Raw genomic sequence first — 15684 nt, forward strand, 5'->3', positions numbered from 1 at the left:
GGACACCTGCTCTGAAAATTTGCCATACAGAATTTTAAGTGGCCAGGTTGTGGTTTTTATACATACATCAAGGTGGGCTCTCCAAATAAAATTAAAAAAAAAAAATAAAAGGAAGTTCCACCTGCAGTCTGCCCCGTGATGGGCAGGTGAGTGGCCTAGTTGGAGTGCCTTCGTGCACCTGCCTCTGTATCTGGTTTCCCATCTCTAGGACCTCAAATTCCTTCTTCCACCTGATTGTTCTATTCAGCTTTTTCAAAATTGTCAAAAAATGATAAGAAAGATTAGAGGCTATGTAGCACATTTGCCCCAAGGATCTCTTTCCTTGGGGATCAAGTGACTCTGCAGAAGCTGTGTAAAAGCCTGCTGGGTCTCAGAAGAGTCTGCAAGGACCAGTTTTTTCTTGGGTTAAGGAATGCCCGCCCCCACCCCCTCCCTCTCTCTTTGTCTCTGTTTTCATCAGCTACCTGCAGCCAACCTTGAAGTTCAACTACATTTAGCAGAAATGTTGACTCCAGCCCTAGTTTCTTGGTTTTAGGCTTTCTTTGGATGGTCGGTTTGGGTAAACCACTTCATCCTTTGTAAAACAATGGATAGGAATATTGGTTGGATTACATTTTAAGTTCCAAATAAGCTCATTTAAATATTAGTTTCATTTCCACTCTTTCATACATTTAGATTCTTTTTCTCTTTCCTCAGCTTCATTAAAGTAATATATAGAATAAATTCATTGGAGGAGAGGTGATTACTCATGTTGAAATACTAAATTTATTTTTACGTTAAGAAAATGTGACTTTTCTTAAAGTATTGTTTTCCTAAGGTGCTTATAATTCAGTTTTTAAAAACCTTTACTTCGGTATGGACTTCTAAATACATTCACAACCTCATGCTGAGTATGTCTGAAATACTGAAGACGTCTAGCAGTTGGCATTACTCCGCGCACTTCGAGGAACCATCTTGATCTCCTGCTAGTTATCAGATGCTACACCGGAGGGAAGTGCGGTCTTCCCCAAGTGCTTGCAGCCACCATGCAGGAGACTGCAGCCCAGTGAATGTGAGACTGTATGGGATTTCACAACCAACACCTGGTTCTCCATTTGTGCTAGCTGTAGCTGTTCCTGTTTCTTGTCCTGTGGGTGTCTTCATGGTCATTGGTTGGCCCACCAGACTGATTTCAAGGGCCTTCAGTGATATTTTCACCTGAAAAGGGACATCTAATGGGAAGCTTTTATTGAGGGGAAAGAGAGTTCTGTTAAGATGATTAATGGGTGTCTAATTTTAGAGACAAAGACAAAATAAATTCTAAGGCAAATTAAATAAGGAGCCTGGTATTCTCTTTGGAAATACCTCACTGGTTTCCTAATGTGAAAATCAAAACACAATGACATTTCCTAGGCCTTAACTCTTTTCATTTTCTTGCCCCTTTTTAGTATAAGAATACCTGCTCACCACCCAGTATCGGTTAAGGAGACAAAATTAAGTTATTTTAGGGCCACGGATTTGTGGCATTCAAAGGAGTCAGATATAGTAAACTAGAGCTCCATCATGAAGCCTCTGGATCCTAGAGAAACCAGATGAGTGGGCAGAAGGTCACCCACTAGTCACGGAGGAGAGAGGGCTAGCTGCTGGCTGTCCATTTCCCGACTTTACTGCTGTAAGAAGTCATGTAATCTGATTAACCTCATTCTAGACATCCATTGATTCAGATGCAGTGAGTTTACAGAGCTCGGTGCTCTTTGAAGCAAACAAAAAGCAAAACAGATGAACAAAAAGTTAACTCCAGAGGATGTGGCAGTGTAGGTTGGCCTTGCTCCTCTTGCTTGGTGCTAGGTCCATGGCTGCAAACAGGGCCACCTCCACCCCTGTCTCAGTCTCTTTGTGCTGCTCTCACAGAATGCCATTGGCTTGGTGGTTTGCAAACAAAAAATGATTCTTCAGAGTTCTGGAGGTGGAAGTCCAAGATCAAGGTGCCAGCAGATTGATTCATTGCCTGGCGAGGGCCCATTCCCCCACTAGTGGTACCCTCTCTTTCCTTCCATGCTGGAAGGGGAGAGACTAACCTCATTCCCGAGGGCTCTGCCTTCATGACCTAGGCACTTCCCAAAGGTCCTGCCTCCTGTTTGACTGCTTGGGGGGTCGGGTTTCCCCCTAGGACTAGGGAGGGAGGAAACCTTAGACTGCAGCAGTCCCCTGACCCCAGCTTCCTGGCTGAAGGAAGCGCGCATTTAAGGACTGCCGTCTAAGAGAACACATTCTTGTTGTAGTCTGGACTCTAGAGGACAAACTATGGTCCACAGCCTAAGAACGTATTTTAATTGTTTTCTTTTACGTAACAAGCACTTAAAATGTAAATTGTATACGTACTATTCTGGTTTTTGTCTCTTGTCCTTTAGAGGTTAAAGGAGTTATGTCTAGTTGTTGCAGAGAAACCTTTTGATCCCTGATCTAAAGGAATACAGAAAATTTTGATGACAAAGCAATTCATTTTCTGAAGTTGGACTGTGAACTCCGAGCTGGGTTACTCACACAGTCATGTGCTGCCTGGTGTCATTGTGGTCAGCGAAGGGCCCAAATCCACAGTGAGAGCCTCGTAATATTGTAAGGCAGCTGAAAAACTGCTGTTGCCTGGTGACATCCTAGGTGTCAACTGTGGAAGCATAGTGTGCTGTGTTTGTGGGGATATTGGTGTAAGCAAACCCAGGGCACAGCCACCATGTGTAGTACAGCACAGACAGTTATGTTCAGGTCAGGACACTTGGCAGGTTGATACAGACAGCACATGAGTGTTACTGACTTATGTGCGAAAGTGTACTCCTTTTTATTAAAAATAGTTTTCTGTAAAAGAATATGTTGTGTTATTTATGCCAGCAGTAGCCGTGTGTCTCATGCCTAGTTGTGTTTTAATTAATTAATTTGTATACATGATAGCAGAATGCATTTTGATTCATAGTACCCAAACGGAGCACAGGTTTTCATTTCTCTGGTTGTACACAAAGTAGAGTCACACCATTTGTGTCTTCGTATATGTACCTAGGGTAATGATGTCCATCTCATTCCGCCATCTTTCCCACCCCCATGTCCCCTCCCTCCCGTTTTCCCAGTCCAAAGTTCCTCCATTCCTCCCATGCCCCCCACTGCATTATGGATCAGCATCCACTGAACTTTCGGCCTTTGGGTTTTTTTGGGGGGGGGTTGTCTAACTTCGGTTAGCATGATATTCTCCAGCTCCATCCATTTATTTACCTGCAAATGCCATGATTTTATCCTCTTTTATTGCTGAGTAATATTCCATTGTGTATATATACCACAGTTTCTTTATCCATTCATCTATTGAAGGACATCCAGGTTGGCTCCACAGTTTAGCTATATTGTGCATTGTGTTGCTATAAACATTGATGTGGCTGTGTCCCTGTAGTATGCTGTTTTTAAGTCCTCTGGGTATAGACCAAGGAGTGGGATAGCTGGGTCAAAAGGTGGTTCCATTCCCAGTTTTCCAAAGAATCTCCATACTGCTTTCCATGTTGGCTGCACCAATTTGCAGTCCCACCAGCAATGTGTAAGTGTGCCTTTTCCCCCCACATTCTCACCAACACTTATTATTACTTGTATTCTTAATAATTGCCATTCCAACTGGAGTGAGATGTAACCTTAGAAAGTAGTTTTGATTTGTGTTTCTCTAATTGCTAGAGATTTTGAACTGTCTTTTCGTATATTTGTTGGTCGATTGTATATTTTCTCCTGAGAAGTGTCTGTCCAGTTCCTAGGTTCTTTATTGATTGGGTTATTTGTTTTTTTGGTGGTAAGGTTTTTTTGAGTTCTTTATCCTGGAGATTTGTGTTGTATCTGATGTGCGTGTGGTAAAAATTTGCTCCCATTCTGTAGGCTCTCTATTCACCTCACTGATTGTTTTTTGCCGAGAAGAAGCTTTTCAATTTGAGTCCATCCCACTTCCTCGCTGGTCCCACTTACTGAGGGGGCCACCGAGGTGCCTGATGAGGGAGCAGCTCGGCACAGCTGCCCTCCAGGAGGCAGAGTGAGGGTTGGAGCGGAGACGGGGAGGAGCCTCTCTGGGCCTGGGCTTTGCCTCTCAGCATCTGTTCCTCTTCTTCTCCCTCTTTTTTTGTGGTGCTGGGGCCTGAGCCCAGAGCTCCGAACATGCCAGGCAGATACTCTACCAACCAACGCTGGCAGAGAACTTTCTAGGTGCTGAGAGCTGTTCAAGTACTTTACACTGAGACAGGCCCTAGGAGCTGGGTGCCACCGCTACTCCCATTGCACTGAGGGAAACACTGAGGACCGGATGCTGGACCCAGCCTGGCCAGCAGTGAGCCAGGGAGGGGCTGGGTGAGCCTGGGGGCTCTGGGTCCTGGGCCTCCTCTTTCCTCACCTGCCTGTCAAGTGGTTCCTTTTATTATCAAGGTCACATTAGACTAGAAGCTGGATTTCCCAAGGTCTTATCCAGGTGGGGTGCAAGGGAGGAGGAGGGGGCAGGGGACAATGTCTTCTGGGAAAGGTGGGAAGGGCCAGGGTCCTGGAGCAGAGAAGTTCAGACACAAGAGAACCAGGAGGGAAGAGAGAAAAAGAAAGGGAAAGAAAGGAGAGCCAGCTGCTCAAGGTCATGGCGGGCCCCAGGGCACCCAAAAGGCCCGCGTGTCACCTCCCTGCAGTGGCCGCCCCTCTGGCCCTCTTCCGTCCCGCTCGTGGGGCGGGGGCGCTGGCTGGGGCAGCTCGCCCGTCACTGTCGCCGCCCGCCCTGCGCGGTGTGCCCGCGCTCGGGACTGTCGCGCGTAGCCGGCGGCGGGGCGCGGAGCCGGACCCCCGCCTCCCGGCTCCGCGGGCCCTTCCAGAGGTTCCCGCGCGCGCCCCGCTGAGCTTCCGACGTCGGCGCCGGGCGCGCGGCGCGTCTCCGGGGCCCGCGCGCGCCGAGCGCCTCTGCGGCGGGAGCGCGGCGTGGCACTTGGCAGACGCTCCCTGGCGGCGGGGGCGGCGGCGGCCGAGTCTGGGAGCCCCTCCCGCGCCCCGCCCCCGCCGCCGCCGCGGCCGCTGCGAGCCGGCCGCCCGCTCGCCCCGTCCGGGATGCGGCGCCTGGACGCCTGAGCCCTCGGCGCCAGCTCGGCGCGGGAAGCAGTGGCGCGCGGCCGGGAGGATGGAGGGACCCAGCTGCAGCGACCCCGGCGGCGACGGGGCCGCGGACGGCGCCCACCCCGACCCCCGGGCCCCCGGCCCCGGCCCCGGCCCGTGCGCGGCCACCCGGGAGTCCGAGCGCCAGCTGCGCCTCCGCCTCTGCGTCCTCAACGAGATCCTGGGCACCGAGAGGGACTACGTGGGCACCTTGCGCTTCCTGCAGTCGGTGAGTCGCCGCCGCCGGCCCTGCCGCCCCGCCACCTGTGGCCCGGCCGCCGCGCCGAGGTCGCCTCGGGCCCGCCGCGCTGCCCTTTTGTCTTTTTCGCCCCCTCCGCGCCTTTCACAGAGTTTAAAATTAAAAAGTTAGAGACTCCAGCGCCGCGTTGGCCCGGGAACAACTTCGCCGCCAGGTGCACCCGCGACTGCTCGGTGGGACAGATGGCCCCAGCCCCGGAGTCCAGCGTCCCCCGCGCCGGTGGAGGGGATGAAACCCGGAGGAAGCACGGGGATCCACAGAGCCCCAGGGGACGGTCCCGGCCCGGCGCGCGATTTTGCGGGAGCCCGGGGAGAGCCGGTTGGTAACCGAGGGCTCCCAGTCCAAGCTCTTAACTGCCCTCCCATCCCCAAGTTTGCAAAGACCACTCTGTAAAATAGCAGCGGAGCCCTCGCCCTGGGCCAGGACCTTAAGCGTGTCTTCAGCAGGCTTAACCTTTGCAAGTGGCTCATGAAGTGGGGGCGACTTGTGACCCTCTTTGTCAGATTGGGAGAGTTTAGCTCCAGAGAGGTTGGACCACTTGCCCAGGATCACACAGCTGGTTAAGTTGGGGATGTTGGGCTTCCACCCGGGCAGTCCCAGCTAGGGCTTTAAACTCTGATTCTAAGCTCCCTTTCTTTTTTCTTCTGGTGGTGGGGGGCGGGGGAGGAAGAGGCCACTTCCCTACCCTCCTAGGAAGTGAGAAAAGTGGCCAGGGGTGGTGGGGGTGGGACGGCAGAGCCTGGATGGAAGTTAGAGACTCCAGGGCTTTAATCTCCATGCCTCCTGCTGGGTCCTCATTTACTCCCAGTCTTGGCTCTAGGAAGTCTTAATCCTGGTTTAGGGAGGGCTGGTGCCGGGCTGGTGGCAGCTCCCAGTCTCTGGGGTGAAGAGGGACCTTCCAGGGCAATGGGGGTGCAGTGGAGGCTGTGTGAGAGCACCGTTCCCACTCAGGGGTGCTGGAGCTGCCGCCCTTCTCCCTGTGAAAGGCCCTTGAGTAGGGGGAGGGGTTTGTGCACGGGTACTGCAAGCCCTTTGGCCAAAGGACCCTTCTAGAAATGAGTGTAAGAATAAGGCAGGTGGGCTGTCTTTCCCATCTCTCCCTGTCACAGTTCACACACACACACACGCACACGCACACGCACACGCAGAGTCTCTTCATTTGAAGCTGGCAGTTTCTGAATTAAAGATGCAGACAGCCTTGGCATTGCTAAGCGATGTCGGATTGTAGGGAACTCCTCACTTCTCCCTCTGAGCCACTCCCTGCTCCTTAGTCTGGAAGAGAAACAGGAAACAAACCACTTTTTATATTAATGGGAAAGAAAATATACTGCTCCCTCCTGCGCCCTTGCTTGAGATGGTGCCGTTCCTTTCAGACCAGATACAGAGTGTGTTGTGTTAACTGTGGTTTTAGATTGTCCACGTGTGGAGTCCCAGGAAGCTGGAATAATGGAAATTGATTGGAGTCAACATTCTTGATATGAAAGAAACAGGGGAGAAAGGGTTTCTTGCGCACCATGTCCGGGATGCTCTGAGCACCTCTCGTTTGCCCATCGCAAAGCCTTTTCCCCACCTGTAAACAGGAGGCAGCGAATCTGGTTTTCTTTGCTGCCTTGTCCTTTTGTGTGCCCCCAAGCTGGTGCCAGGAGCAGACTTATTGTGTAACCTGAGCAGCCAGACCTCACTTGGGAGCCAGGGGCCTCTCCTTTGCCCTTTGGGAATGGCCCCTCGGTGGCCTTTCGTCTTGGAACCTGGGGCTTAGCGCTGCAGGGCTCTCCTGGCAGCAGGCTGGTGGCCTGCAGGTTGTGCTTGTCTCCTGCTGCCCTCTGTCCCCTCAGCCTTTACACTTGCTAAGGGATCCCCTGCCTCCTGGCATGGAGGGCTGCGGGGCTGTCCCTGGCTGCTTCAGATCCACGTGGCAGAGGCAGGCCTTACAGGGCCACCCTGGCCTTCTTGTGTGCCAGGGTCACGAAGCCTGCCCTGAGCGCTGTGGGAGAGGTGGGGAAACCAGGCCTGGGCCCTCGAGGAGCAACATCCAGCCCAGGTGACAGAGTCCAAGTCTGCCAGGTGTGGTGGCACACACCTGTAGTCCAGCATCTTGGGAATCTGAGTCAGGAGCATCGCGGGTTTGAGCCCAGCTTCAACAACTTAGTGAGATTCTGTGTCAAAATAAAAAATAAAAAGGCTGGGGATGTAGCTTGGTGGTGGAGTGCCTCTGGGTCAATCTCCAGGACTGCAAAACGCAAAACCCACCACCACCAACCAAAATCCAAGTCCAAGGCCGGACTCCAGAGCCAGGCTGCCCAGGTGGAGTCCTTGGACTTGTGACCTCAGGCAAGCTGGTGTCGTCTTTTTGAGTCTTGTTTTCCTTATCTGTTGGGGTGGTGATAGGTCCTGAGTGACAGTTTTATAAGTCAGTTACAGAAGTCAGTATAAAGCCCCTGGAGCAGGGCCCGCCAGCTGTAAGACACTAGTTACTGCTGTTATGTGATGACCGAGCAAATTGCACAGAGGACCAGGGCAGGGTGGTCAGGGAGGGCTACCTGGAGGAAGCTGGTCTGAGGACTTGAAGGAAGACGGGCTTGGAGCCAGTTTCCTTTTGACCTCCTCAGGCCGCAGGAACCAGCGATCTCGTGGTCCCGGGCCTGGCTCCGCAGTTCCTCTGGAGATTCCCTGCCTCCCCCTCCTTCAGTGCTGGACCTCGCCCTCCCATGGCCCATGCTGTTTTGGGGTTTGAGAGTCATGGGAGGGCAAGGACAGCCCTCTCTCACGGAGACGCTGGATCTGGCTTGGGGACACCACAGAGGGAGATGGTGCCGGGGACTTGACTCAGGACCCTGGGTTACGCCTTCTGGAAGCCTGGCCACGTGGGGCGCTCCCTGTGTGCTGGTGGACAGCGCCAGGCAGGATGGTGACGGGCACTTGCTCCCCACTGGGCCCTGCACCTGTGAGCTTGTTCACTCTTCCCCGTGACAGATGAGGAAACCAAGGCAGAGAGCTGCCCTGGTCACCTGGAGAGTTGCTGGGGTCCACCTCTGCTTCGGGGCCCAGTGCCCATGTCCCTAGCCGCCCCCCTACCACATTCGGCTTACAGTAAGGGCCAGCCCTGGCCTGAGAGCTGTGAGGGAGGCAGAACAGGGTTGGAACCCAGCCCGTGTGACCTTCACCTTCTCGGGCCCCTTCCTGTCACTTCCCCTCTGTGAGGCCTATGCTGTCTTCCGCAGAGTGGGGACAGCTGTGAAGTGTGTCAGGCCGCCTGTCTCCTCCGCGCCCGGGTCTGTTCGCGGCATAAGTTGTGGGTGGCCCCCCGGAGCCAGGATGCTGCTGTGCGAACCCTGTTCCCCACACTGACCGCAGGCCACCCGGGCAGATGGCCCACTGCGGTGTGCCTCAGTTTCCTGGTCTGCGCCTCGGGCGCCCTGCCTCACCGTGGTGTCATGCAGCCTGGGTGGGCCTGAGGTCAGAGACCCCAGGACGCTGCCAGGCACATGGGGTGCTGGGGTGCTGGGGTGCCCGGTGGCTTTCTTGGGGATGTAGTGGGGGCCACACGAGGTCTCTTTGGGACTCCTGACTCCGGCTTCAGGAGGAGACTGAGTCTGGGCCCTGCCTCTGGTGGGATTGCTTTGGAGTCCCTGCCTGTGAGGGGAGGCTCAGGGCCAGGGCTTGGGGGCCCCCGGTGGGCGTGCCAGCTGGGCAGGGACAGGAAGAGGGCAAGCATGGGTGGGGCCGTCAGCAGCCTCTGAATGGCTCCCCTGGCTGAGGACAGAGACCTGTTGCTCCCAGGCACCCAGAAGGAACTGGCCGGCCTGGCCGCTGTGGGACGGAGACCTGAGCAGGAAGCTCCCAGAGCGTCTGGTTCTGCTTTTGGAGGGCGGAGGCCCACGGTCCGGAGCTCTGCTGCCTAAACCAGAAGCTGCAGTGTTGCTTCGTCCCTTTTTTTTCTTTAAGAAGATTCTGCTCTCCCCATCTCACCCAGGAGCCCGGCAAGGGCACATCTTTGATTCTAAAGTCACCAAGTCAGAAAGATCATCTAGTGACTGGGGGGATTTTCACGTGGTGGTGCTTGGAACAGGGGTATGAAGTGGGGGACGCAGACCCACTTTGGAAAGGAATTCATGATCATGATCCTAACTTGTGAGGTTCAAGAGCTTGAAGAGGTCGGAGCGATGTGCATTGCATGGAGAAGGGCCAGGGGGAGGGAAAAAGGAAAAAACGTGCAAAGAAATGTTACTTACTTAAATTTTCTTTGAATTTTTAAATATCCCTTTTCTATAAAATGCATATGTGTACAAATTTATTTAAAAAGAAACGCCAACAGAAAGAAGTGTCACTTTTGGCACCGCTATGAGATGAACACAGCGATGATGACAATGACTTGCTAACAAGCCCTGGGCAAGGCATCTCCTATGGATCAACTCAGAAGTACACATGTTCTTGTGCTTCCTATTTGACAATTGAGACCAAGACACAGAAAGGCCAGGTCACTTTTCCAAGATCACACAGCCTGATGAAGCTGGCTGCATAGCCAACACTTCTCTACTGGTCTGAACTGCTCTGACATGAGTCTGGGCTCAGGAGCAAAATTATTTCCCTTGGGAGACTGTCCAGATGCTCGAGTGGGCAATAATTAAGCCAAGGTCCAAATTATCTCAGTTTTAGGTTGCCAGGGATCCTGGACCAGGAAGTCATGAAAATGTTTTGATGATAAAAACCAAGTGCCAGGGCTGGGCCGTGGCTCAGAGGTAGAGCGCTCGCCCAGCACGTGTGAGGCCCTGGGTTCGACCCTCAGCACCACATAAAAATAAGTAAATAAAGATGTGTCCATCTACAATTAGAAACAAGTCATAATACAAACCAACCATGTGCGAGTGGGTGAGGGGGCCCCGTTCTGTGTGCACCCGGCATACAGCTGTGGACAGGTCACCCACAAAGCTGGTAGGTCCTCTGGTGGGCAGGTATTTCCCCAGCACCTGCTGTGCGTGAGAACGGCCCTCGCCGGGCAGATGTGGGCCTTGTCCTCAGGCAGCGGAGACGCGGTGCCAGCATCTGAATGAGCCGGGTGTCCAGGTGCACACTGGGGCCCTTCACCACCGTCCTGGCAGCCCTTTATCTGTCACTTTGGGAAGAGATGGATGGCGTTGGTGTTCCTGGTTGTGAGACCTCAGGGCACCTCTTTCTGGAGAGTGCCCCTCTGTCAGGCCAGCGAGCTGAGGACCTTGGGCTGGGCCCTCCCTCAGGAGAGGCCCATCCCGTGGTTAGATCTGTGAGGCAGGCCAGGCAGCGGGGCACCACCTCCCTGAGTTTTGTGATTTCTTGTCCCCAGCAGGAAGGGCCCTCCAGGTGGGACGAGGTGGGCTGACCCTCAGACCAGGGTGTGTCCCCCAGCCTGTTTCCTGGGCACTGGGTGTGGTCAGAGCTGATTCTTGCCCCAGAGTTAACAGATCTTGTGAGCAAAGTGATGGGTCACTGGGCTGATGTCCTCGTCCCGCAGGTGGGACAGGCTGTGGCCTGCGGGGAGGAGGGAGCGCTGGTCAGTGGTCCTGCTCCAGAGCCTGGCCAGTCCTGCTCTGGGCACTTATGTCCTAGCTAGGACCCAGAGTCCCCCTTAAAGAGGGTCTGCGGAGTGCGTTTCCAGCTCTAGTGGCACAGATGGGACAAGTCCCCTGGTTGCCCCTGTCCCCAGCGCTGTGGACTTTCAGGCTGGGCGTCCTGTGCTTGGCAGGACGTGAGCGGCGCCCTGGTCTCCACATGTAGATGCCAGGGCGGCCTCCCCGCGGGATAATCAAGACTGCCGGCAGACATGGCAGATTCCCCGGGTGGGTGCAGGGTGGCTGCCAGCTGCGGGCCACTCCTTTACCCACTGGCTCTGCCTCAGCCCCTGTGGCAGCACGTGGAACCTGTGCGCACGCGTGTCTGTTCCAGTAGACCCTGTGGTGGCCCGGCTCCCCGGCTCCCGGTTTAGAATGCAGGAGGCGCTAGAGCTGCACCTGAGTCAGATTCCAGCTCTGCTCTGTGACTTTGGCCGAGCCCTGAGCCTCTGTGTCGTGCCCCCCCCCCATGCCCCACCTGATTGTAGTCCTCCTGGGGTTTGCCTCAAGGAGCAAGCGCAGCCAAATGTGGGTCACGCTGGTATCCCTGAGCCAAGGCTGGGACTCCAGGAGGCAGGGAGTCCCAGCCTTGCAGGGCAGTGTGGATTTTGATGTTTATTTATTTATTTAGGGGCTGGGAATTGAGCTCGGGAGCACTCTACCTTGGAACTACAGCCCCCTTTCGATTTTTGATTTTGAGACGGGGTCTTGCCGAGTTGCTCTGGGTCTCACTGAGTTGCTTGGGGTCTTGCTAAGTTGCGGAGGCTGGCCTTGAACTTTCGACTTTCCTGTCTCAGCCTCCCGTTGCGGGGTTTGTTTCTGTTTTCTCGGCTCCTCCAGGGCCAGAAGGGAGTCGCCCGCTGCCCTGTCTGTGTTTACTGCTGGGTCCCTTCCCCAGGGCTGGACTGACAGCCGATCCCTTGACTCTGGGCCAGGGAGGCGGGCGGGTGCAGGCTGGCCTGACTGCGGCTCTGATGGCTGGTGGGAGCAGGTGGCTCGGCCTCGGGGACTCAGGGTCTTGTGCTTTTTTCCTGCTGGGGCGGGTGGGCTGCCTCTGTGAGAAGCTTCTGGAGGGTGAGGCTGAGATCGCAGCCGGTGTGGCAGCGGGTGCTCCCTGGTTCGCCCAGTGAGTGCACAGTAGGCAGATGCCGTGTGCCACGTGCAGGTTGGTGCCTGGCACGCAGCTGGGACAAGATGGGCCTGGTCCCTGCCCTGGTGGAGCCTTCAGCCAGCACAGGAAGACGGCCCACACCTGAGCTGTCAGAGTGATGACGTCAGCGGAGGCCCTGTGTGCCCGTGCTCTGCCGTCTGCTCCGCGTGGCCACCTCCCTGGTCCCTTGCAACAGCCCTCTGAGCAGACGTCGCTGTTGTGTCCCCTTTGCAGATGGGGAAGTAGGCCTGGGTGGTCGCATACTGGGCAAGCCCATGCAGCTGGGGTGGAGGCACCCGGAAGGAAATAAACTGAGGACATGTCGGTGACGAGGGTGCTGACAGATACTTCAGGTGGGGTGGTCAGGGGAGGCCTCTCTGGGGAGCTGGAGTCCAGCTGGGTCCCAAGGAGGAGGAGCTGGCGGTGGAGAGGGAGAGAGCTCCAGGCAGGGCCAGCCCTGAGCCGGGGTCATGCTCGGCTTGGTGGAGGAGCGTTAGGTGGCCAGGTGGCCGAAGGGGACGACGGGGCGGTGAGCTGGGTGCAGCTGGCAGAGTGGCTCGGGGCCTCGCGCCGGGAGCAGCCTGGCTTCCTTTCCGGGGTGTGAGGGGCCACGGGGGTCCTCGACAGGGCCGTGGCAGGTCCACCTGTGGCCTAGAAGCCAGGACTGCACGGGGCTTCTCAGGTCTCAGAGCCCCTCTGCCGCAGGCTTGGACACTGTCCAGGAGGGAGGGACCCCCTGCTTTCCTCCAGCCTGCTGTGTGACCTGGGGCTGGTTCTCTCCCCTATTGGGTCTCACCTCTCCATGGTCCTGTGTCACCAGGTCATGGGGAAGGGTCCCTGGAGGAGGCCGCTGAGCTTGCCACACCCAGGCAGGGCTCGGCCGTTGGTGGGCAGGGTGTGAACCAGAGGCCGCTGTGGGTGTGGGGTGGCCCCTGCTTCCTGTGACGGGGAGACACCCAGCTCTCTGCTCAGGAAGCGGATTTGCCTGATTAGAAGCTGTCTGACCCCACCCTGCTCTCAGCTGTCACAGCAACACCTGTCCCCCGTGGGGCGGGGAGGGCTGTGCAGACCCACTCTGCAGGCAGGAAGGCTGAGGGCCGAGAGGTGGGGCCGTGTGCCCAGGGACACCGTCTGGAAGTGCCCCAGGCCACCACAGGGGGCTGCTCTGCTGTCCCGGTGCCCCGGGTCTGTTCCAGTTAGAACCCGTCCCGCATGGCCTCTCCCTGCGCCCTTCTTGTTACTTTTTCTTCCTTACAGTTTTAAAAACGGAGAAGCGGTTTGCACGCCGTGGCCTGGCCCCGTGGCCTTGCATGCTGTGGCCTGGCCCCTTCGGAGTGTGCGTTCTGTGTTTTGAGCCGGGCAGTCACGGCCTCCACCGTGGAATCCCAGGTCTCCTGTGACTCCTGCCCTGGCTCAGAAGTGCGCCACGTGTGCGTCTGCTCGCTGGGGCCTCTCCCCGCTCTGGCCTGCTCCCCCAGGAGCCCAGGCCCGCTCCTTGGCCTCCCGTGGGTTTGTGGCTAAACAGCGTGCCCTTGACCGTGTCCTCTCTGACACCCAGCACAGCACCTTGCCACGTCTGTCTCCCACCCGAGTGCTGCTTCCCAGCGGCTGACATGCGGGGCTTCTGCTTGACTCTGTATGCGTTGTCTTTCTCAGCTCCAAAGGATGGGGACTCTTAACTCTCCATTGGCTTTGTCTCTCTGGTATCAGGAACGATGCCTGGCACATAGTGGATGCTCATTGAGTGTTTGTCGAATGGAGAATCCACTTCCCTGTGTATGTGCTTGTGTTTTATTATCTAAGGTGTCTGAGTGAGTAACTGGAGGTGTTTTTGTGAGGACTTTGGGGAACCTAGCACTAAGGTAAGGTAGTCTGGTGCTCTCCAACACAACCAGAGGCGTGGGGGTCCAGAGGATTTGGTGCAGGAGACTTTTCTTCCATGTGGCATGGTGCTCAGGTGTGAGGGTGCAGGCCAGTCTGTCAGAGTGAGGGTCTGCTGTGTGACCCTGGGCTGGAAGCTGCCCCCCTGGGCCCTGACTTCCTCACTGTAAAGTGGGTTGGGGCGTGGCTCAGTGCCTGGCATGGGGTCTGGCCTTGGTGATGGGCAGGGGTCTTATTGTCAGGTTGCTTTAGCTTCTTGGTGCTTTGCTTCTTTTTGCACAGGAATGGTCATAGCGTGTCACCTGCTCCTTCCTGGGGCTTGAACTAAGCAGCCAAGTTCATCTGGACAGGTGGCAGCCTGGGGGCAGTGGGCGCGGGGCCCCGGGGGGCTGTCATTGGAGCTGGAGCTGCTCCCAGCGCTCAGCCCACCTGCTGGGGAGGCTGCCACTCGCCTGAGGTGAGGTGGGGCCGCCACCCCTCCACCATGTTGTACCCGTCTTCCCCCAGGTGCACCCCCTCCTCTCCCGTGGTGCACCACCTCCCACCCTGGTCTCCCCCTCCCCCACTGGTTATCGTTTCTCTATCTTTTGGTCCCGGGGTTGAGCCCAGGCCTTGTGCATGCTTGTTAAGCATGCTAGCCCCGAGCTCCATCTCAGGGCCCCCCACCAATTATCTTTTAAAGGCCGCACCTGATTAAGTCAGACGCACCCAGAGTCAGCTGATCTGAGACCTTGATTACATCTGCAGACACCCTTGGGCTCTGTTAGCCCCACAGTCTATCAGCTACGTGTCACTAGCTGAGCACACCTCAGCTCCCATGCACAGTGTGACATGAAGGGGAAAGGGAGCCCACAGGCATGTAGGTAGGAGGGCAGGGGTCTCGGGGGCATCTCAGGGTCTCTGGTTTGAATCCAGGACTGCCCGATCCTAAGCTGTGTTCTGACCACGGTGTTTTGCTTGTTTCCTCTCTGGCCCACCCAGAATGGCTGCCCCTGCAGGTGGGTGGAGTGAGCTGGGTTCATTTTGAGTAGGTGGGCTGGGGTGCAGGGTGGGGAGCAGCCTCCTCCCTTGCAGGACCGGCCTCTCTGAGGAGGCCCACGGGACCCCTGCTTCTCTTGGAGTGGTTTGCCACTGGTTGGTCAGGATGAGCTGAGCTCCTGCCCCTCTTGATCCCCCTCCACCCGGGGTTTGGGCTGGACCTGGCATGGGGCTGCTGCCCGCTGGTGTCCGCCGACTCCACGCGGGGACTGTGGAGCAAGGAAGCCTGTCCACGTGGGTCTGTTTCCAAACACTGGGGCTTTTCCGGATGACTTAGCGGGTGGTGGTCTGTCATGTGTGGAGAGGAGGCCCCGCGGGTGTCCAGCTCTCTGAAGTGGACGGAGCCTTGGTCCATGAGCCCGTGTCCGCTGGCGGGTGGCAGGCTCTCCGTGTGTTGTCCAGGTCGAGGGTGGCTAGGGTGGCCCTGCCTCCCCCAGCCCTGCTGTCCACCTCTTCTGCTGTCGCTGGAAGGGTGGTGGCATCTCCTGCTGTCCGTCTTTAACCTGCACGTTTTAGTGCTGTGTTTTATGATCTTTGTGGGGCCGGGGTGCAGCTCAGTGGTGGAGCAGTGCTTAGCACGCACGAGGTCCCGCTCCAACCCAGCACCCCAGAGATGGTTCTCTGTGGTACGTCTCTTGGTGGGTCGAGCCCTC

General features: G+C 56.3%; 1 protein-coding gene across 1 annotated transcript in view; it reads left to right on the forward strand.

Moving 5' to 3' along the window:
• Positions 1 to 4615: 4615 nt before the first annotated feature.
• The window catches only part of LOC308640579 (phosphatidylinositol 3,4,5-trisphosphate-dependent Rac exchanger 1 protein-like), a gene marked incomplete at both ends in the record, with an annotated part of 94940 nt that continues 83871 nt past the window's right edge, over positions 4616 to 15684 (forward strand). The window contains one exon of the mRNA XM_081312434.1: positions 4616 to 5347. Coding sequence (XP_081168560.1) covers positions 4616 to 5347 — 732 coding nt within the window. The remainder of the gene's footprint in view (positions 5348 to 15684) is intronic.

This window comes from Spermophilus citellus (assembly GCF_964194105.1).
Source record: "Spermophilus citellus genome assembly, contig: SCAFFOLD_39, whole genome shotgun sequence".
Taxonomy (NCBI): domain Eukaryota; kingdom Metazoa; phylum Chordata; class Mammalia; order Rodentia; family Sciuridae; genus Spermophilus; species Spermophilus citellus.